General features: G+C 35.3%; 1 protein-coding gene across 1 annotated transcript; it reads left to right on the top strand.

Moving 5' to 3' along the window:
- Positions 1–16696: 16696 nt before the first annotated feature.
- LOC136830573 (uncharacterized) lies at positions 16697–20132 on the top strand. The gene is made up of 2 exons (XM_067090099.1): positions 16697–16976; positions 18346–20132. Exons 1-2 carry the CDS (start codon positions 16826–16828, stop codon positions 18579–18581), a joined length of 387 nt encoding a protein of 128 aa, XP_066946200.1. The 5' UTR covers positions 16697–16825; the 3' UTR covers positions 18582–20132.
- Positions 20133–24400: the final 4268 nt, after the last annotated feature.

Genomic DNA, 24400 nt, shown 5'->3' with positions numbered 1-24400 from the left:
CGTTTAAAATAAATTTTCTTTTGATCAGAAAGGCACAGACGGACAAGTTTTTTTTCGGTGTGTTATTTCGTACTGAACAACTTTTGGTAATTTGAAATAGGCACACATTTCAAAGCATATTATTTTGGTTCCTCCTTTGCCTTTTATTAATCCTTTTTAACACTGATGGCACAACAGGATATTTAATCATCGTTTCACAAAAGGAGGAACTGTAAATTTTCATATTCTATAAATATGTAAAAAAAAACTGACATATCAATAGTACATCACCTTAATATCATATTGAAGTATTCTAAGATTATATAAAGTATTCTATGATGACTTTTTTTCGTGACTTTGAAAACAATGTTCATTATACAGTAGCCTTAGTCTTTAGCTCTGGCAAAATTTCCGAATGGTTTGTCCCTTATAATATCATCCTTTCTTAGTCTTGATCTTCTGTTACAGCCTCAGAACCTGGCTTGACCCATCGTGTCTCCTCCTTTATGCATTTGCTGACTGTAATTCTTTCAGTACATCTCATAATCATTTGCAAAATTCCTGTCTTTCTTCGGCTGGATCTTTCTGCCTGGGGTGAGCACGCTGAGAACAGAAGATGGGCCATCCCTAGGAATACCTGTTTGTCCATTATAGTTTCATTTTTCTGTCAACTTCTGTTGTATATATTTCATGGCCCCACCTGCGACCGCTATGCTACTTCCAGTGTGTCGTCTCTTACCTCGCCTGTACAAAGAATTTGTACTCTGATTCAATTTAATTGCCTTTGTATTTACTACGCGCACTATTGTTTGCCGACATCTCCCCGGCCTCATTGCTTCTTCTCGTCATCGCTCTATATTTAATGATCTTCTTTCACTACTTTTTCATTCGTCTTGTGCGATTCTTAGTACCCGTTGACATTTTTTAAGGCGTCAGACTGGAATCTGTTTTCTTTGTAGAATTCATTCGAGATCTTCCGCAGGGCTGTTTCAAGTTTTGCATGTTTGCACTAGCTTGGCTTGCAGACTTTTAAAACAAAATCATGAACTTGTAAACTCTCCTTCCACCGCCTCTCTTCCTTTGAGGACGAACAGGGTCTTTTTCTCGAGCTAAATTTAACTCAATGGTAGTTATGTAACTCTAATATTGGCTAAGTTCTAACGTCTGTCTGACCAACAGAGAGAGCATGTGTGAAATTTTAGTCATACTCATCCCATTTACAAACCCTCGAGTGACTATGAAGTAACAAGGTCAGAACTGCATTCCGGCAAGCAATCCAAGTAGAAAACATACGCAACTGCATAATTGCACTAGAACCATGTACGCTTAAACAAACAGACGGCAAAGAAAATGTACGAGATTAAAATTCTCTAAGCATTTACTCGTGAGCAATTAAAGGTACTTATTTTCATCGCCGCGTAGGTTTCTAATCAGTTTGTTGAAATGAACTGCAGGATCATACCACATTACAATATATCTACGTCTCTGTAAACAGGCCGTTAATGAGAGTATTGCCGAACAGAACCCAAGGGTAATTATAATGAGTGCCTTGCAATTTGAGGTCGATAACATTCACCAGCGCTGCCCATAAACAATGAGATACAGGACTTTGAACAATCATGAAGCCTTTGTTCATATAGATTACTGTCATTTTACGCAAAAGAATTGGAAAGTAAAGGAAATTTGTATTGTTTTAACAATATTTTTGGATTTGTAATTACCATTAAATTGTTTCTGAATCACGCACTTTTCAATATGTATAATAATTTCCTGTCTGATTATATAAACGGACATTTTCTATTTCTATATGGCATTCTTTCAATACTTTTTAATTTGCCTTCAACTTAATGGCTGCTATGAATACAGTAGCATGACCTTCAGCAATTGCTCAGTTTTGATTTAGTCATCCTCTTGCGAAAAACCCATGTTTCTTTTTGTTTATTCATATGAACGTGTATGTGTACACACTAATATCGAGACTTTATATATTATATGCAAAGTATATATATATATATATATATATATATATATATATATATATATATATATATATATATATATATATATATATATATATATATATATATATATATATATATATATATATATATATATATATATATATATATATATATATATATATATATGAAATTTTTATCACACCGTGATTTATATACAATCATGAAGCTACAAATGTCCAATATCGAAATTCACGCTACCATATATCTCCGTTGGAGAATTGTCGCCGAAGGGGAATTTATATAAGTGATAAATGAATTGGAATCGTGGGGACACGAACCCGCGACGAAAGCCTATTCAGCGACTCCAGTTGACGTAAAAACCATTGAGCCATCAAGAGAGATATACCGAGGTAGCGTGAATTTCGATATTAAGCGACATTTGTAGCTTCATGATTATTATATATATATATATATATATATATATATATATATATATATATATATATATATATATATATATATATATATATATATATATATATATATATATATATATATATATATATATATATGAGCTCTTCAGTCGAGAAACATGCCAAGTACCATTTTTAAAATATGATAAATTAAATTAAAAAATACTTTGACCCAGGATGGCGCTTGGCATGTTTCTCGACTGATAGCTCATATATATATATATATATATATATATATATATATATATATATATATATATATATATATATATATATATATATATATATATATAATAAATATATATATATATATATATATATATATATATATATATATATATATATATATATATATATATGTATATATATATATATATATATATATATATATATATATATATATATATATATATATATATACAGTATATATAATTTGTGAGTCTCGATATTCATACGTGTATGTGTTCATATTACGTAAATACGAACGTGTGAGTTTCACGAAAGCAATGAGGAAAGAGCACATTAAAGGCAGCGTTGCAAGCAAGCACAAGGGAGCAGCAAATCATGCAGAAGAGAGCATCAAGCAGGTAATAGCACGAGCTTCATAACAGTTAATGACGAGGGGATACGTTAATTCCGACATAAATATCATCTAATGGCGATACTATTGTGGCTAATGGCATAGAAATTTGTACAGTGAAAAGCACAAGGAATGTTAATGACCCAATAACTTATTTTCATGAGCTTTGCTATTAATGATAATTGGATTAAAATTGCTTTGCCTCGAAGGGAGATTACCTATGGGTGCTCTGGGGATGTTCAGCGTTCGGTTGCAATTGTGTACTTGCATTGGCCTGCTCGACAGCAATGCGTTGTTATTTTTAATTCCGTTCAGCATTGTATTACACAGCACACCACTTCAATGATTCAGCTTATGAACAAATTGATTACGAGCCTCTGCACGATTCACTGTCTCATAGAAACGCTTGCAAGGAGATTTGCTCTAGATATTACTCGGCCAAAAATTGATTGTTATGTCTATTTGTTTTCGTTATTATTTTGCCTTTTCTTCTTCCGTTACCAACCGATCTATATTTGCGTGTGGCATAATCATATATTGTTCCTTTCTATCTGTTGACTTCTCTATACATGCACTTATTGGTAACCTTTTTTTTGTTGTTGTTGCTATGAAGCACTCGATTTTACAATAATGATTATATAATTTAACCTAGCATTTCAACTTATACGAGTATAATTAAGGACAAAAGGGGCTCACACATTATAATAATGATAACTAAAACATATCATAGCAGGTAACCAATTCTGATAAATCCAAACTGATGTATTTTGCAGAAGCTAATTGTTAAGCAAAACCACAAAAAGTCTCGGCATTTTTTGTAGAAATCTATTTCTAAAAGTTAACTAGCGGTAATTAATTGCAATTCCTTCACCCTTAATTGTTCTGATTTGCTGTTAATTTTGAGCCAAAATATTCAACAGTAGTTATGTCACCTGTAAAGGTTCTATTTTGCTGCTAATTTTGAAATTCTGTCTTTGAAACTGTCCATCTTATTAAAGATCAAAGTTCGGGAATAAGTCAGATTGCTATCTATTATTTTTCAAACGTGAAAATAATTAAACTCTTCCACAATCAGGAAATTCTTTTGCTTAAGTGGCAATAGAAATCAGCTCACGGTATATATAAAAGAAATCCTTCAGAAGTGATTTCTGAAGTGGGCTGTTTTCTACTCGTATTTTCGGGGTGGTGGTTATGGTGGTGGTGACGTTGGGGGGAGGGTGGTGTTGGAGTGTTATGTAAGGGGGAGTTGAAATGACGTAGGAGGTACCTTGAAGTGTTTTGCAATTAATGTATAAGAAGGAAAGGACTCCAGCTGCCATCTGATGTTCATTATACCAGGTTCAGCCAAGAAATTAAGTTCTTGAGAACCATATAAAGGACTTTCCTGTATAACGTAATGCATAGCTCTAAGGAGAAGGTTTGTGAAACGCGTTGCTTTTGCGAGAGAGAAGATAAGGCTTAAAATATCATTGTATTTTCAACAACTCTTTATCCACAATAAATCATTTGGTAAATATCCTTTTACATGCATCCTTGGGAAATATTTTACAGACACGATTTATTCTCATATATCACTAAAATTGTGAAATGGTCGTAAATCAGAAAAGCCATAAATACAAATAAAACAAGAGACAAAACCAGACTTAAAGAAAATATAAAAAAAAAAAATTAAAGAGAAGGAATGCTCTGAATAATGGATTGTAAGGTGGAAAATAAAAAGTAAGCAAAACGTTTAAGATGAATCGTGCTAATGAAATGGGATGCAGTAATGAAAATATATACTTATGAATAGAAAAAAGTAAATACTGCGAAAACAACAAGACGCTTTTATTAAGGGGTTCAATGAATTATCAAGCAGGTTAACATGCTTCACATTTCTGCAACAAGGCATACTAAGTATAAACCGAGATACCGTGATTCCTTTTTCAAAGAACATAACATTAAGCATTAGAACAGAGCATTCGTTAATCTAAGGGCGCAACGAATTCAGGACTTCCAATTCATCCTTGGTAATTAAGCTGGGCCGTAAATTCTGGCGAGAATTGCAGCAAGGGATAGGTGGCATTTTGGCGCGAAACGCATCATTGGATGGATAACATTTTGGCGAGAAATTTACCGTTAGAGGGATAACATTTTAGCGAGAAACGGACCTGGTATTTTGGAGAGATAAAAAGGAATGGGCGAAGTACTAGCCAATTCTTCCATTATTTGAAATTCAAGCTCATCGACATGAGGGGTCAGAGATGATCTTTATTAGTGAAGTATTAAGGCCTCATATAGGGAAGTAGAATTGATGTTCTTTAGTACTAAGAGTATGCTGATCACTGCTGTTTCTCTCTCTCTCTCTCTCTCTCACTCTCTCTCTCTCTCTTTCTCTCTCTGTGCAACGCAAACAAATTGGCACTCTTGATTTTCACGGGTGTGTTCCTCAGTGGATTTTCATAACAATCACTTAATAATCCATATGAAAAAAAGTAATTAATTTTCTATTCTAAAGTCGAGCAAACGAAGGAAAGGTACAATTGTGATATCCCTTTTCTAATAACGTCTGTTCATGACTAATTTGATAAACACAAAAGCGTTCAAACACCACAGACCTCCGCCAAGGCTGAGCATGCACACCCAACCTCAAACAAAAAGTGCCTTATTCAGATCCCGTCCCGGATGTGTCCAAAATCTAATCGCGTGTTCCCAGACACATAAAAAAAAAAAACAGACGAAAAACAAACAAGAAAATAGGCAAAAAAATTTTACTTGACCAAGAGTATAACCTGCACTTACATTTCTTCACAGATAATTCCCCAACAGCCAATAAGCGTAAGGGGTTACATCCCTTTATCAAAGAAGTCTCAGAGACCAGAAAAGAAAAAAAAAAATAAGAAAAACAATCCGGGTTGTTTGTCTTGCTTTTTGTCTGATGCAGGTATTTTTGTCAAGCCGTGAACCCTGAACCAAGATACAAGACAAACTATTCATACAAGTTAATGTACATTTATTTTCATAAAACATCTCGTGTAAACGACATTAGTGATTTTGTGAAATACTGTACTCAGCCAATTCCCTCAAACTCCGTCTTTTCTGTCAATTCGATGACCTTTTTTTTTAAAGTTATTTGTCAGATTTCCGTCTATATATCTAAAGTCCCCTTCCTTATCCATAAACACTTCGACCTTGCAGTGACACGTCCATCGCAATTTGTAAAATCGGAGAGTTGTTGCCATTAGGGGCGATTCGTTTGCTTACATAATAAATCCCTTTGTCTCTTGATTTGAGTGACTTTGCCAATAAAACATCTTCAATCCAAATTAGTTTTGAGAGTCAAATGTATTCAGGAGGGAGCGAAAGTATCTGCCGGGTCCCCGTTTCTCTCTGTCTGTCTGTCTGTCTGTCTGTCTCTCAGTGTGTAACTTGATGAATGAGTAAGTCGGCTTCTGCAGCAATTAGGAAATACCAGGGTGATGGGTGTGCCGTGCTGGTAAGTAGAGCAAGGGCTGGCGAATTTGATGAGTTATTGCTTCGTGGCTGTTGCATTTAGAAGTTGCTTTAACGCTGGACCACACACAACTACTGTCATTTCCAGAGCGCACCATTTTTCATCTCCAGTTTGCATAGGAGTTTGATTGTATTTGAGAAGCTGATTCGAGGTAGTGAGGCATGACAACATTGCGCTTGAAAGAGGATGCATATAGCGTTCGTTTTGAGCGTATAGTTCGTTTTAAAAAGTAAAATGACAAGGAGTTTATGCCTATGAGGAAATAAAGTATTTCAAGATCTTTACCGTTGCCTGAAATGGATGAGAAAATATTTCGTTTTGTTATTATTCTTGATCTATTAATTTACAGGAAAAGCGGTATAGACTTCATTTTCGTTTTATCTTTCATGTTTTCTGATGACGTCGAAAATAAATAGCATATTCTTATCCTGAAACGTTCTGGAAACATATGCAACAGGAATAGAAAATAATACGATGAACTATAAAGATTTGTATGATTCTCATATCACGACTCAATATTTTCCAAGAAACAGATGACAAAGAACAAGAATTCTTTGCCGTCATGGGGCGTAGATTATATAGATAAAGCATTTGTTCAAATATATCTTCAGGGGCGTCATTTCAGATTTTTGAGGCGGGCGGGGGAGGCGGTTCGGCGAGCGAAGCGAGCCTAATCACCTGTTTTTTTTAATTTTGAGCTATTTTATGCGCTTTTTGAAGCACATAAAATAGATAGGTAGATAGAAAGATATAACTTAATGTGATGACACATTTGAATTTCGGTAGGAATAGTGGAAAACCAGCTGCTGTTACTTCTTCGGGCTTGGTGGGGTGAGGGGACAAGTTGAGGCTTGGGGGGTCATCTTGAGTCTTGGGGGTAGTTGCCCCAGCTCCCCACTAAATGACGCCCCTGTATACCTTCAAGTATACTGACACAAAGCTGTAAGGTCGTGATGTGCAGGGAATCTTCTTCTTCTTCTTCTTCTTCCCATTTTTATGTGGGGTCGCCGTGTGCAGGGAATGCAAGCAATTAAACACTTTTTTATATAGTTACGGATAATGTGTCACTCCTATATGTTATCCTTTTGGAAAAGCACAGTGGAACAGAAACTGAATGCTAATTTATGCCAGCAAACACCAAATTCCAAGTCAGTTTCACGTACTGTCGTTGGTATACGTGTTTGCCGTCAGTAATTCTATCCGTTATATTAAAGATAAGTAAAACAAGTGAACAATGCGCCAAAGTTTCTTTGGCGCAATCAGGTTTTCTGTACAGCGTATAGCGCTGTATGAGCCGCTGCCCATGAAACTTGCAGTAACAGCCCGGTGGTGCTTGTCCTATGGCGTTGCCAGACGCACGATCATAGCTAACTTTAACCTTAAATAAAATGAAAACTACTGAGGCTAAATGGCTGCATTTGGTATGTTTGATGATTGGAGGGCGGATGATCAACATACCAATTTGCAGCCTTCTAGCCTCAGTACTTTTTAAGATCTGAGGGCGGACAGAAAAAGTGCAGACGGACAGACAAATATCCATCTCAACAGTTTACTTTTACAGAAAACTAAAAAAGGATGTGCAATCATACGCCAACTTTTAAAAGCAATGAAATTACAAGTAAAACAGGCCTCAACAAGAACAGTAACGAAAAATCCAAAAGAACAGAAACAAAATCCAGTTGCTGAAACCAGCACAGAGCAAATACGAAACGTGAGCTTCTTACAGAAGATTAAAATTTCCCTACAGAGATCATGGAAAGCCTCTTCCATTCGCTGATTTCCCCCTGGCATTCCTTAAATCCCTTTTGGGTATCTCTTCGTCATCAAGTCTACGGAAAATCCTACCTAAATCCGGCGTGACCAAACCGCATCAACGGAATTCAATACGCAAGCGGGGGACACAGAATCACGCGATTCCTGAGGCTGCTTATTAAAAAGTATGTTCATTTTCAAAATTGCATAAAATGTGTGGTTGATGGAAATAAGATTTATAAACTATCTTGAGTAATATTATCCACTCGCAGGGTTTTTTTTCTAAATATCTCTCCCCTTATGAAACACATACAAATTACTGTACATAAAAAAGATTATTACATTTTAATATATATTATTACATTTTATATATATATATATATATATATATATATATATATATATATATATATATATATATATATATATATATATATATAATATATATATATATATATATATATATATATATATATATATATATATATATATATATATATATATATATATATATATATATATATATATATATATATGTATATATGCATATATATGTATATATATACATACACACATATACTGTATATATATATATATATATATATATATATATATATATATACATATACTTTATTTATTTATTTGCTTAAGTTGATAAGTGATAATTCTCTCAAATAAAATGTTCATTATTTGAAAAACTTCCTGTAGGCACTTCTGACTATTAGGGCTATCACTCTGGTTGTAATTTTTTAAGTCAGTCATTAAGTTGTTTCTCATAACAAAAAATTTTTCTGTGCCAGCATTCTCAGGTATTACGTGACATGCTCTAGCTGTATGTATTTATGTATGTATATCTGTGAACTTTATAAAAAGATGCCTTGAAGAGAGAGAGAGAGAGAGAGAGAGAGAGAGAGAGAGAGAGAGAGAGAGAGAGAGAGAGTTTTAGGTAGACAAGTTTCAAGTTTTACAATCTGAAAGAGTTCGTTTTATAATTTTCTTTATAAAAAGATGCCTTAAAAGAGAGAGAGAGAGAGAGAGAGAGAGAGAGAGAGAGAGAGAGAGAGAGAGAGAGATTTTTAGGTAGACAAGTTTCAAGTTTCACAATCTGAAAGAGTTCGTTTATAGTTTTCTTTATAAAAGATGCCTAAAAGATGAGAGAAAAGAGAGAGAGAGAGAGAGAGAGAGATTTTTAGGTAGACAAGTTTCAAGTTTTACAATCTGAAAGAGTTCGTTTATCATTTTTCCAGAGAATCTACATAGCAACATGTAGATCACACGAACAGGCCCCTACTCTCTCACTCAGTTATCTGAAGCGTTCCATCATATACCAAGGGGCTGGTCGTGTGATAAACACTTTTAATTTAGCCGTATCATCCGTAGGACCAAGAGCTGTTCTTGCTTTTTTTGTTGCAAGTCACTTAGCTAAGCTTGTCCTCCTGCTGCTGAGACTAAATGCGCGGTCCCTTGTGGTCCAGTCCAGTTTGATTAGCACTTCCATTTTACCTGTACCAGGGGTGATATCTAGTGAATGCTCAGCTATCTTTTTTACGTTACTTTTTAGCTGTGCCATTTCAGCTCCCATATGCCCATCACCCGCGCCATTCTATTTCGATCTCCAGCCCTCTACTGCCGTTGCTCTTCCTCCCTCTCTTCCCCTCTAGCTCTTCGTTGGATGAGTCGGTAGAGCTGTGGACCGGCACTCGTTAGACCGGAGTTCGATTCCCCGGCCGGCTGATGAAGAGCTAGAGGAATTTATTTCTGGTGATAGAAATTCATTTCTCGCTATAATGAGGTTCGGATTCCACAATAAGCTGTAAGTAACCAATTGGTTGTTAGCCACGAAAAATAAGTCTAATCCTTCGGGCCAACCCTAGGAGAGCTGTTAATCAGCTCAGTGGTCTGGTAAAACTAAGGTATACTTAACTTTTTTTTCTCTTCCCCTCTACAGCCTCTTTCTTTCATTCCCATTCCCTCTCTGTCTGTCTGTTTGTCTTTCTCTCTCACTCTCAACTCACACAAACACATTTTTTGTAGCATCTGAAAAAGAGAAATAATACTTGGTTAGCAATGCCATTTCTTCCATTCTTTCTCGTCCAACGCTTACTCCGGGCGTCTTCTTTCACTTCGCCTCTTCTTGCTTTTCTAATCAATCGCCATCAGCCTCTGTCTTGTCCCTCCCTCCCTCTCATCTCTCGTTTCCTACAGCAGGATTGATACTGGGCGATTTTTCCATTCCATTTTGCCTCTCCATCCAGATTCCCTTTCTTCTACTCCTCTCTCACTTCCTCAGTCAAGTAGTTCTTCGCTGGACTGGTCGATATCGTTCTCGGATAGCACTCTGCAGGGCCGGCGTTCGAATCTCCGGCCGGCCAGTGAAGAATTAGAGGAGTTTATTTCTGGTGATAGAAACTCATTTCTCGGTATAACGTGGCTCGGATCCCACAATAAGCTGTAGGTCCCGTTGTTAGGTAACCAATTGGTTCTTAGCCACGTAAAATAAGTCTAATCCTTCGGGCCAGCCCTAGGAGAGCTGTTAATCAGCTCAGTGGTCTGGTTAAACTAAGGTATACTTAACTTTCTTCCTCAATCAAGTTCATACTTCTCGCTCTCCCAGTTTGCTGTCTTTCCACTTCTCCCCCTCACTCCACTCCTCCCCCACCCAACCCTACCATGACCTACCCGTCCCCGCCCCCTTCCTTTTCTGGAAGACATCTGCTGACATTGATTTATGGTCATGTTCATGCTGCCCATAGCTGAAACAGGTAGGCTGCTAATGCGATGCACCGAGAGAGACGGTTTTTGGCCATATAATAGGATCAGTTCCGGGCATCCGATATGCAAATTGCCTCAAACACGAGGCATTTGCGAGGAAATGATACTCCATTAATGACTGTCTGCGTTGTCTAAGGTTACAGAGACTAAGCGAATAGTTAGTGAAGAATGCGTAAATTGTTTTAATTCTTTTTTTTTTTTTTTTTTGCTACGATCTTGGTAATACAAAAAATCGTTTTTCATCATGGGGCATCGCTTATCATAGGATTAAGCTAAAACTTCTTTTAATTACCGCTCATTAGAAATTTATATGATCTCTATCACTTTTTTTACGAAGTGGGTTCATCATAAGTGTTTTTTTATCTACTTATGTATCTACTTGACTTTTCAGATTACTGCGTATATATCTTTCATTTACACACACACACACACACACACACACACACACACACATATATATATATATATATATATATATATATATATATATATATATATATATATATATATATATATATATATATATATATATATATACATATATATGTATATATATACATACATATATATATATATATTTATATATACATATATATGTATATATATATATATATATATATATATATATATATATATATATATATATATATATATATATAAAACATAAGATGTTTATACACAGATATATAGATTAAATAAATGAACATAATCCATGATGGCCACAGGCCATTCAAAAATTGATGGAAACCAAATAAATTTCTAATGAAAGGTACTTTAAAAAAAGAATGAGATAAAACTGCATAATGTAGATTAAACTAATAATGAAAAGACTTTGGTTTTCATCACTTAGATCCAATAAGGCACTTTCAACCAAGAGCTTTATTTACGACAAAGAACGCTACCATTAGACCAAGGAATAACCTGCAAGGGATCTTGGACAAGATTAGTCTCAAATCACCTAGAGCTAATTCCAGCGAAATGATTGGATTAGCGGTGCTCAAAGGGTCATCTGTGCCCGGGAGGGTCATCCATGCCCATGAGTGAAGCAAGTCTTTTTTTTTTTTTTTGTTTCTCAGCGAAAATAAGTTGGATTTGCAATTTCATGGCCAGGGTTAATAACGCACGCAAGGGACGCTTTCTCCTAAACAAACGCCTTAACCAGGGATAATTCCCGTCGTAAACTGTCGTAATCCTTATTTATCCTCCCACACAACTAAATTAATTTTTTCTTCTGCGTACTTGAAATCAGATTATGCTCAGTCATACGCCGAAAATGGCTTAACCGCAGTGAATGGGGATGGACGGGTTGTGGTGACTCGACATTATTTCATTCTCAAGAGCTATAAGTTCTGATGGAGTTACCACTACGCTGGTGTCTTAATTCTCTCTATTAAGGTGAATGATAGAAATAGTCCCGAATGGATGAGTTATCCATCTTCCTTTTCGCCATGAAGCTTTCTACGAACAGGTCCATTCAGGGACGGTTTCATTCTGAAGAGAAATTTTGTTCATAATAAGTCTCAGTGCGCGTTAACGCCGTTAGTGGTTTGCATGTTTCACAGTGCGAAACGATTAAGTAACCTTGAAAGATATATATATATATATATATATATATATATATATATATATATATATATATATATATATATATATATATATATATATATATATAATAATAATAATAATAAATATTCCTTTATTATATAAATCGTAGCCAAGAAAACTGGCCTTAAGGAGATTATCATTAATTTAGAAATAATTACATAGTGACTAAATTACCAAAAACGGAGACTAAAAATAAAGCTTTTTTTTCAAGTTTCCTGAATGAGATCCTCAATATTGTCATCAAATCACAGCTTAACGATATTGACAATTACATACAAATGTTAAAACATCACAATACAAAGAATTTAAATTATTCTAGAGATAAAAAATAAAGATAATAAGACAAGATCAAAGAAGAAACAGCCGTAAAGTTCATTAGGTCGTTAACCCTGGCACTTAGGGCTCTTGACCCTTCAAGAGAAAGCAACATTATAGAAACATGGGCAAGATTAGCTGCATTATGAATTTTGATAAATGGGATTCGTGTAACAGATATGTGCAGCAAATTTACAATGCTGGTTATGAAGTCTTTAATGGGCTATTGATTTAATTAGAAAGAGAAAACAATAGTTCGTTTACTAAGCCAAATAAATACAAACAAACACTTATTCTTCTCGTAATTTGTGATCAACTCCAAGATGGACATCGATACTTGAGACGAGAAAAACGAATCAAAATTCCTCTCATGTTTATTACAAAATTCAAAAAGTCATAACCACTCTTATGCCTTTGTTATCACAGCATAACAAGCCCCATAAAAATGTAAATGTTTCAGTTATAAGTCCATTCAAGATAATAAACACAAATTCCGGCATTTTACGAGAGATTTAAAGTTCCGGGCCATACTTAAAATTCCGTATGCGGCCGCTGTAATGTCATACACCTTTTAGCCTTTACGATCTCTCGATCGTAAATAGGCTGCAGTAATTACTCTATTCACACACCGACTAATGGAGATTTCGTACTTCGCTGACAGAAAAAAAAAAAAATCATGGCTATAGACTGGAAAAATCTTAGCGGCAGATACATATATGGGAGGTCTCAGTTACAAAAGAGCCTCTTCTCTCTCTCTCTCTCTCTCTCTCTCTCTCTCTCTCTCTCTCTGTATAAAGCTTAATAAGGTCCATTTTATTATTTATTTAGACGCACTGGGAGACTCGCATTTACGTATGAAGGATTTCCGTAAAATACTTCCAATTAGTTCAAATGTATGGCCTTATTCCATTCTGCTTCTAAGCATATTTCAAACGTTTCTTCAACAACATTTTTGCCGTTTTTTCCTGTATTCAGCAGCCAAATCTCAGATCCTTTGACAGGAAAGGCCAAGAAATACCGTTAGACATTCCAAGGCCTTTCTTCCTTTACTCTTTATTTGCCGAAGATTCAGTTCTCTCTCTTGCTTCAGTTATTTCAACATTTAACTTCTTATTAGTTTTCTGTAACAGAAAACTATTGAGATTATCTGTCCGTCCGCACTTTTTCTCTCCGGCCTCAGATCTTAAAAACTACTGAGGCTTGAGGGCTGCAAGTTGGTGTGTTGATCATCCACCCTCCAATCATCAAACATACCAAATTGCAGCCCTCTAGCCTCAGCAGCTTATATTTTATTTAAGGTTAAATTTGGCCATGATCGTGCGTCTGGCACCGCTATAGATGCCAACAACACAGGCCTCCACCTGAAAGTTTCATGGGGCGCTGATGAGAGTTTCATGGACCGTGACTGAGAGTTTCCTACAGCATTATACGTTGTACAGAAAACTCGATTGCGCCAAAGAAACTTCGGCGCATTTTTTACTTGTTTGTTACGTCATTAAAATTAACATTGTGTGGCACATGTCTGCGTGTGCTAGACACTTCTTTTGCCACAATGTAAATAAACATTGATCTCACCACTATTCAAGGAACGAAACACTTTTTCTTCTGACAGTTTCTTTAAATCTATCCATCAGTCACATCTGATAGGTGCCTAGTTTTGAAGCAACCAGCGTCGGATTTTTCTGAATCTATTTTATTTTCACTCTCTCTCTCTCTTTGGTTACACTACTGTCAAACAAAGTTATTCTAGCTCCTCCTCTACTTTCCATTTTGACTTCTTTGCTCATTATTCAGGTTAAAAAGTTCATTAAACTCACCTAAAATGTTACTTCAGATCTATTTAATGTTTGCAATAACAGGTTACCACTCTTAACCCAATTTAATTCATCACTTCTTCCTGCTTTTTCCGTAGCTTATTCCTATTGATTTCTCACCCTCCTCTTTTTGTTATTTCTTCATATCATTCTTTTAAAATTATTGTCCTAATACCAGGTTTATCTACTTTTAATGGAAGATCTTATAACAGCAAAATAGATTTCCTGGCTATATATGCCCCTGAGTGCGCAACAACTGAGATGGAAAGTGGAATAGTAACTATCTTTTTAGATAAACAAACCGTTGCTATATGACACCAAGGGAGACAAAGGTGAAAGGTAAGGTAGTGAAGACTTCGAAGATCGCAGATGAATGTACGTGGTAAGATTACAGAACTACAGAAGGTTTGATAAGCTTATTAAGGTGCACGGAAGAGGATAAATTGAAGTGAATTTTGGGGGATATTTCGACAGAGACCTTGTTGATTTAACGACAGTGTGCTTACACCTAGCAACGGACATATTAAGCAGATGAGAGAGAGGAACAAATGGTCTGATTGATATATCATATAAATGGTTTAATATCGACGAGTTAAGACCTTGTCCAGCCCCTCGTTCATAAGGGTATACATTCCTAAGGAGCAGCACTCACTCAACGTCTTCTGTATCTGTTTTTCTCTTTCTTCTTGATCTCATTCCAGTTATATCCAAAAGCAGTTGATAAACAACAAGTTACTCAATATTTTGGTCCATTGAGGAATACTGGATTTTGAGGAAACGAGCCATACCGCTTAACTTCTCGTTTGGTTCGTGGATCGAATACTGGTCTATCCAGTTGTGAGTAGAATAAGCTACAGCGTGTGGTTCAAAGCTGGAGAGAGAGAGAGAGAGAGAGAGAGAGAGAGAGAGAGAGAGAGGAAGGGGAGGGGGCGAGAGAAGGGAGGTGAGCCATAAAATATTTGAAAATACAAGAATGGGTATTATTGGTGAACACCTTGTCAACATTTGCCCATCAAGAAGACTTAACATTTGGAATGAGGGGTTCAGATAGGGAAGAGATTATAAATAAACCCAGGAAGAAACAACGTGTAGAAATGAAGTCAGTAATATGAACCTAAAGTGTACAGAGTGAAGCTTAACTGGCCATTACCTAGCATCAAGTTAAACGATGGCTGATTATATGTAATTGACTATAGACCTGTCTTCGAGACCTGTAACATGGAGAGGTTATTTGTTTTGTTTTAAACAGAGTATATCACTAATGCTGGCGATATATATATATATATATATATATATATATATATATATATATATATATATAGGGATAGATATACATATATATATGTAAGTCCAAAAACATATATATGTATGTATATAAATGAGTTATGACTGCCAAAAAATGTTGCTAAAACACTAATGGGCTACTATGCTGGGAAAAAAGGGGTAAGTGTACTGTGAATATGTTAGTCAGTACGTCAAAAAGTCTTTTATGGGATAACTACATGCAGCATCATTATGTTGGCGAAAAAGGGGGTAAGTAGAACATACCCCTTTTTAACCACATTTTCATTAAAATTCATAGCATTATATTGGCGAACAAAGAGGTAAGTGATACATACCCCCTTTTTAACTACATTTTCAATATAGGTCAAAAGGGTTAAGTAAACAAACTTATTAATATTTAGGTAATTATTCACTTTTTATCTATAACTCTGCAATTTTAGTTCTAATCTAGTCATAAAACTCATACTCTTCTTCTTCATTTAATATGCCAGTATTAATCCCACTAGGCCTAGCAGCTAATGCACTCCACGAATGTGTATTATTGTTGCCCGAGACAGGGCCCTAAACTCGTTCCCTCTACCTAAGTGCGGCTTGGCACATCCGCACGCACTAGATAGATAGAGAGATATGACGTGTTGTAAGCTGTGTCGTCGTTCTGAACGCGTATTAACCAGTGTTGATTACAACTCGCCTTCAGTGTTGATTACAACTCGCCTTTGATTGCAGGAGTGTAGTAATTTATAAGATTCTAATATTATGAACTTGTGTATAGATGTAAATTGAAAACGGTTTTGGTGATGGATGCATCTAAATCACGTGCTCGTCGAATTCTTGACAAAGCATTACACGAAAATGCAGAGAAAAGAAGAAAAATGGACCTGGAAAACCGCCAAAGTAATGTCAAACACTGGCTTATTGCTAATAACTTTGGAGAGGAAAGAAATGAAGGTATGTTATTGATGTTCCTGGGATGCCTGCAGTTTAGTGGGACACCTCTAATTCCGAGCAGTGATTTCCTTTTGACGGGAAATCTACTTGTAGTGCCATTTTTTATGTGTTTAAAATTATTTTAATAGTTATTTCTATCGGAAATGAGCCATTTCCAAGTATGAATCCAAACAGTTGGAGCTTGTTAAGATGGACATGCAACCTTAACCTAGGCCTATTCCCAAAAAATTAGAAAAACAGGCCATTAACCTCACCAAACCACACCAAATCTAACCTCAACTAGTAGGCAGTTTCACAGTACCTAACCCCGTGTTACCTAGCTGGGGGAGGACCCCCGTAAGGGAATATAAGTGCTATTTTACGTAAACTGAAAATTGTCATAAATCGGTATAAGAAGTATGTTTTCAGGGGTTTTAAGGGATGCTGAACAACTTTTCTTCTATAAAATTTTTCGATATAATGAATATTAACGACTTGCACGTCGATCTTAACACTACCCCTCGAATAGCTGATTAACTTTTCTTCTATGCATTTTTACAAAATAATGGCTCTAGGCCTATATAGTAGATATTGGTGTCCCACTAAACTGCAGTTAACCCATGTTCCTTTTATAGTTAAGGTAAAAATTTGTTCATATTATAAAGTAATTTTTTAATACGATTTACTATAGATGTAATACAATCTATTTGTTCGACGTACATCACAAACCTGAAGGATACTGTACTTTTGATTGTTTTATGACTTGTTCACATGAAAGTAGGATATGGTAACACGTCATATTTGTTAGTGTTTGTGGTTTGAGATGTTCATTATTCAGACAAAAAGGCATATGTCATTTCTTAGATTTTGTATAAATAGCATCAACTTTGTTTATTAACCAGTGGTAAACAATAGTAGGAACTTTGTTTATGAGCCTAACAATTTTAGTTAGGCTTAAAATTCGCCTTACAAAATGAGCTTCTGCCTTCACGGCAGCTGTATTGTGAAGAGCCAAATTTTTTTTATATGAACGGATCTTTCGTGTTTGGTGGTCGACACTAAATTTCATTGTAACTAGAATTTTCTATGTACTTTTGCTCATAGAATTTGAAAATCACAATCGTTTGTCAGAGAAATGGTTAGATTTTTAGTTAAAAATGAGTTTTTCACTATTTTATAGGTACTGACAAACCACGAACTTTGTAGAAATTATATTTTTGCAATGTATGTTGTCATTTGTCATTTTTCATGATTTTTCAATGTAATTGTGTGGATGGCAGGAGCACGGTTGTTCAGTATAACAAAACAAAAATATAAAATTAATTTTAAAATCAAGTATAATGTTCAAGTTATTGTTGATATTAACACAGTCTGAATACTTTTATAACAGATTATGATGAGACGCCTGATAATTTCTATGATGATGATGATAGTGTAAAAGATCCAAATTTTGAAGTTACTGATGAAACCTGCAGTGTATCGTCTTCGTCCACAATTTCTCGTGAAAATAACAGTAAGCATGAGATTAGACTTAAGGGCAATCAAGAAGCAGAACATCCAAGAGAGGAAGAGGGCAGTCAAGAAGCTGAAAATCAAAGAGATGAACAACCTTGCCAAACTCAATGAAAAGGTACTCAAGAAGAGCACGAAGAGAGAAAAAGAGTGTCGACAGACCGGTAAATCGTATACGACTGCGTCAGGTAAATTAGTTTCCGCTAGAAAACAAAGTCCACTAAAGCAATGTAGATTGAAATGCTCCGAACGTTTCAATGATGAAGATCTGCAAATATTATTCATTGAATATTGGAATTTGGGCTCAGTAGATTCAAGAAGAAACTACCTCGCAACTCTTATTACACCAAAGAACCCATTACGTACCCGCCTAAGAGATGGAGGCGGCGAAAACATTAGAGTGCGAGATGTAACCTACGAGTATGCCTTAGAAATTCAAATGAAAAGACATCCTATTTGTCAAAAATGCTTTTTGAGGGTGTTTGGTGAAACCAAAAGTTCTTGGAAGTATTACAGAAAAAGAAAAAGGAAACTGCCTCTGGAGTGAGCCGAGGGGATAGGAGAGGAACAACTCCAAATCCACGTCGTATTAAAGAAGAGGAACTTTCTAAAATTGATGATCATATCAAATCATTTCCAGCATACGAGAGTCATTATTCTAGGGCACACTCCTCCAAAAAGTATTTGTCATCAACACTTACATTAGCAAAAATGTATTCGTTGTTTAAAGAACGCTACCCAGAGTCCTCAGTAACACGCTTTACATATGAGAAAAGATTTCATTGTCATAACTTGAGTTTCAAACAGCCTAAAATAGACACATGTCATACTTGCGATGTGTTAAAGATGCAATTAGATATCACCAATACCCTGAAAAGAAAGAACGTCTACAAGCCGAAAAAGAAAGTCATCTGTTAAGAGCTGAAAATGCCTATAGTCGTAAAAGAGATGATACAAAAGTTAGCTTGCGAAAATCCCTCATTTGCAACATACACATTTGACTTACAACAGTGTCTCCCCACTCCATACTTACAGTCTTCCGTAGCTTTTATAAGCGCTTGTTGTGGACATACAATCTCACTGTTCACAATAATGTCAATAAAAAAGTGGACTGTTTTATGTGGCACGAAACCATTGCTGCTAGAGGTGCCAATCAAATAGCATCTTGTCTAATGAATATCTTGCAGAATTTGCCCAGTGATGTTCAGCACGTAATTTTTTATTCTGATGCTTGCGCCGGACAGAATAGAAATTCCCATATGGCTGCTATGTTTATGCATGCATTGTCCAAATTTCCTAATATACTGACAATAGATCACAAATTTCTCATTTCCGGTCATTCACACATGGAGTGTGACTCCGACCACTCTGTCATTGAAAGACTCAAGAAAAGGAGAGCCACTGCAATCCACCATCCACGTGACTGGTACCAGCTGGTAAGATTGGCAGGAAGAAGATTTCAGGTTCATGCAATGACTCAGGAGGACTTTTATGATTACGCACAGTTATTTAAAGGCCCTCTGGTAAAAAGATCAAAGAACAGCAATAATGACAAATTTAACTGGTCACAGTGCCAGTGGTTCAGGTATCAGCGCCCCATTGGAATTTTGTTGTATAAAGGATCTCTTTCAAACGAGGAGGCGTTTGAACAAGTAGATATGAAAAGAAGAGGACAGGATAATCCAAATTTGATAGATGTCAAAAAGGAATATCATTCATTACTGTCTATCAGTAAAGAAAAAAAGAAGGACTTGATTGATCTATTGCCTTTGGTTGATCCTATGTTTCACGATTTTTATAAGGCACTACCAGATATGAGTAATGTTCAGGATTGTGATCCTGACTTAGGGAATTTGTTGAATAAAGCAATTTATAGCTTTTTACACCTATGCAATGCTAACTAAAGTTGTATTTCTTTAACTAGATGAATCTCTGAGGATATAATTTTTGACATTTCATTATGCCTAGATAAGTCTCTGGGAATTTTTTTTTCAACATTTTATTATACCTAGATAAGTCTCTGGGAATTTTTTTTTCAACATTTTATCATACCTAGGTAAGTCTCTGGGATTTTTTTTTATGGAAACCTAATTTTCTTCAATGAATTGACTGTACTAAAACTGTATTTCTGTAACGGTTTATTATACCTAGATGAGTCTTTGAAAAATTGTAAAGTTTTATTTTTGAGAAAAATATTCCTTTTGTTTTTGTATGATTATGCAATGCCAACTTAACTTGTCATTTAACCGTTTATTATAAATAAATAGGCCCTCTTGAGAAATGAAAATTATCATCAGCGGTATTTTCTTTACAAAATAAAGTTATAGTATCATAAAAATGCATTTAATTAGCCTAAAAGAGCTATGTGACAAGTAGGTCAATGAGGTTAAAAAGGGATATGTATGATATGTAATGATAACAAAGTGGTTAAAAGGGGCAAGTCTTGGTCAAAAAGTGATATGTACTGATAACAAAATGGTCAAAGAGAGGTAAGTCCTTAAAAGTATATAAGAACTTTGAATATATTAATGTCTTCATAGTGCATGAAAAATACCTCAAATCCTTTAAATTTAGTAAAGAGTTCAGATCGCTATCTTCTATCAGTGATTTATTGAATGCATTTGAAAACTTTAAATGCAATTTTCTCGAAAGTTCCATTTTGGACTTACCCCCTTTTTCGCCAGCATGAGTGATATATATATATATATATATATATATATATATATATATACATACATACATACACAATATATATGTATTTTTTCCCAGTAACTCGACACCTCAGAAAAAACCCACAATTGGTAAATACAGTATTTTAATTCAGTGACCTAGTCTTAATCATAAGACGCCTGCCGTCTTGACGTTATCAGCATTTTTCTTTTGATATCAGTCTGTCTTTTTTTTTTATTAGAGAATTTCAGCCTTAAACGTCATCCTGTCTGTCTTTCTGTTTGTGTATTCAACTTTTTCACATCCTCTCCCGCTGCGCCTACACTGTGATCGTTTAATTTAGGCTGGCTCTCCTCTCTCTCTCTCTCTCTCTCTCTCTCTCTCTCTCTCTGCATTACTTTCATTTCATTGTTTTGTTGCTCTTGGAAAAATAAATTAGCTGTTTTCCTATACAATAAGGCTCTTTACGTCTCATTTGTTAATGGGTTTCGAAAATTACTATAGTTACTGTCGAGAAGAAGAAGAACAACAACAAAAAGTTAAGTATACCTTAGTTTTACCAGACCACTGAGCTGATTAACAGCTCTCCTATTAACAGCTCTCCTAGGGCTGGCCTGAAGGATTAGACTTATTTTACGTGGCTAAGAACCAATTGGTTACTTAGCAACGGGACCTACAGCTTATTGTGGAATCCGAACCACATTATAGCGAGAAATGAATTTCTATCACCAGAAATAAATTCCTCTACTCTTCATCAGCCGGCCGTGGGAATTGAACTCCGGCCTATCGAGTGACAGTCTAAAGCTCAACCGACTCAGCCAACGAAGGGCTAGAAGAACAACAAGAGGAAGAGAGAAGAGAGAGAGAGAGAGAGAGAGAGAGAGAGAGAGAGAGAGAGAGACTTGTGTTCATAAGCACTCCACATTTACAAATCAAGTTCAAGACTTTTACATTATACCAGTGTAAGATTACTTCGCTGTATTAATCCATAGTTCATTTGTTCATTTTATTTTCTTTACTGAGATAAATACTCCAACAGTTGCACACACGTGCGCGCGCGCACACACACGCACACACACATACACGCCCATGAATAACTACTCAATATTCTCGCTCGTAACTTGTTCCCATTTTTTCTGGCCTGTAGACAGTAATGAAAATTCCTTGTCTCTAAGAAGATTTAAGAACACAAAAATTATGTATCAATTTGCATAGCAATCTTGTGGCTTGCTCCTCTTTCAGTTAAAGTTAAAAAAGGAAGGGAAAGATAATTACATTCCAATGGACCGTCGCACAACCAGGAAAAAACAATGAAAAATCGAAAAGAATATAAAGAAAAGTTTATCATGGATCTGTAATAATGAAGTCATCCAAGATCAGCTGAACTTCTTATATGTTTTTTATTTTGAAAAACAGTTCTTCGTTGAACTACACAGCCTCTTTAAATCAATCCTACGAATACAATATATGGTGCGCTTTAATACTTCCAAGTCTAACATCCTTCATGACATCTCAACATTTTTTTATGTACCATGACATTTTTGAGAACTGGAGAATACATTAAAATGTTCAGATCTGCCATTTTTTTTTTATTCTTTTAACAATTCCTTCATATTCATGTAGTCTTCCGTGTTCGTGCACAAATTATTATTCTTATATAAGGACTATGGAGCTTTTTATGTACAGTGCATTCCTTGAAATGGCTAAATCAAAGGCTTTCGGTCTAATTATTAGCTTTGCTTTACCTTACGACTAGGATAAGAGTCTTCAGTTATGTCTTGAGACCGACTCACTGTTCTCGTTTAAGAATGCTCTACATTGAATGTGTTATCTGTGTCCTACACCAGAGAAGAAGCCAGGATGAGCAGTCTCTCATAGTTTTGGACCGCTGCTTTTGACTGCGTTGCTTGAATTATGTCCGTGCTATAACATTAGAGTTTTATATATATATAAATGTATATATATATATATATATATATATATATATATATATATATATATATATATATATATATATATATATATATATATATAATGTGTATGTGTTTGTGCGCCTTGTTTGTCCTCCCAATTTTATATAGTTTTGTTCTTAGATATGCATGACAGGAATGTGGGTGATTTTGAATCTGTGACTCGCTGCTACCGCCCCCTTCAAAATAAAAATAAAAAAGAAACCTAAATAATATGGATTTTAGTGAAAAAATAAAATAAAAAAAAAAAAGATAAAATTAAAAAATTAGAATAGATTCTTCAGTGAAATTATAAAGGAAGAGAGAGAGAGAGAGAGAGAGAGAGAGAGAGAGAGAGAGAGAGAGAGAGAGAGAGAGCTGAACGGACATCAAAGAGGTTAACGGGGTCTGTTCGTCATTAATAATTTAATTAGAAAGAAGAGCGCTGACGTTGATTAATGGTCTCGAACGGTTTCTCGAACCTCGTTCTTCTAAAGCCTTTGTGCCTTGACACAGTACATTAGCCATAGGTTGGTCATCATCCCTGATATCTGCGAACTCATCCACTTAAGTACTAAACAGTTATCTCTATTTTTAAGGCAGCAATCACGTGGTCTTTATTGTCACATGACGTATCCGTAACGACGAAGATAACTGCGTGAAATGACTGACTTATGGTCGATTTTCTGTTAAGTTTCGTTTCAACGCACCTTCCAAGCCATGTCGAATGTTGCTAGTTTTTCTATTTCCTCATCCGGATCGCCTGCGGACTTTAATCTCACGATCCTGAGAGGTGCAGTTTGTGAAGCGAATGACGCTACACGAAGAAAACAGACATTTTACTGCGGATGTTTCGATTTGTCTTTTCAGCGGTTACTCTGTCCTAGTATTTAAATGCATCAGTAAATGTCCTGACTGAAAGGTTTTGGTCAATCAAGATTTACACGAAAATTACATTGTAGTTTATTTATGGTAAGCTCCTTTCTTATGTGAAAACTCAAAAGCTATTATTATTATTATTATTATTATTATTATTATTATTATTATTATTACTACTACTACTACTACTACTACTACTACTACTACTACTACTACTACTACTTTCATTATTATTATTATTATTATTATTATTATTATTATTATTATTATTATTATTATTATTCGTTCCCTTAGTCACAACAGGAAAGAAAGTGACAAAGTACCAATCCTGCAAGGTGAAAAGAGATACAATCCAGGCCAGCTAAAAAACTGAGGAATATTTCGATCACATTGAATTTCCAATTACTCTTTAACGCACCAGAAATGAGGTACGGT

Source organism: Macrobrachium rosenbergii, chromosome 4 (genome assembly GCF_040412425.1).
Source record: "Macrobrachium rosenbergii isolate ZJJX-2024 chromosome 4, ASM4041242v1, whole genome shotgun sequence".
NCBI classification, from domain to species: domain Eukaryota; kingdom Metazoa; phylum Arthropoda; class Malacostraca; order Decapoda; family Palaemonidae; genus Macrobrachium; species Macrobrachium rosenbergii.
This window is presented reverse-complemented; position numbering and strand designations above follow the sequence as displayed.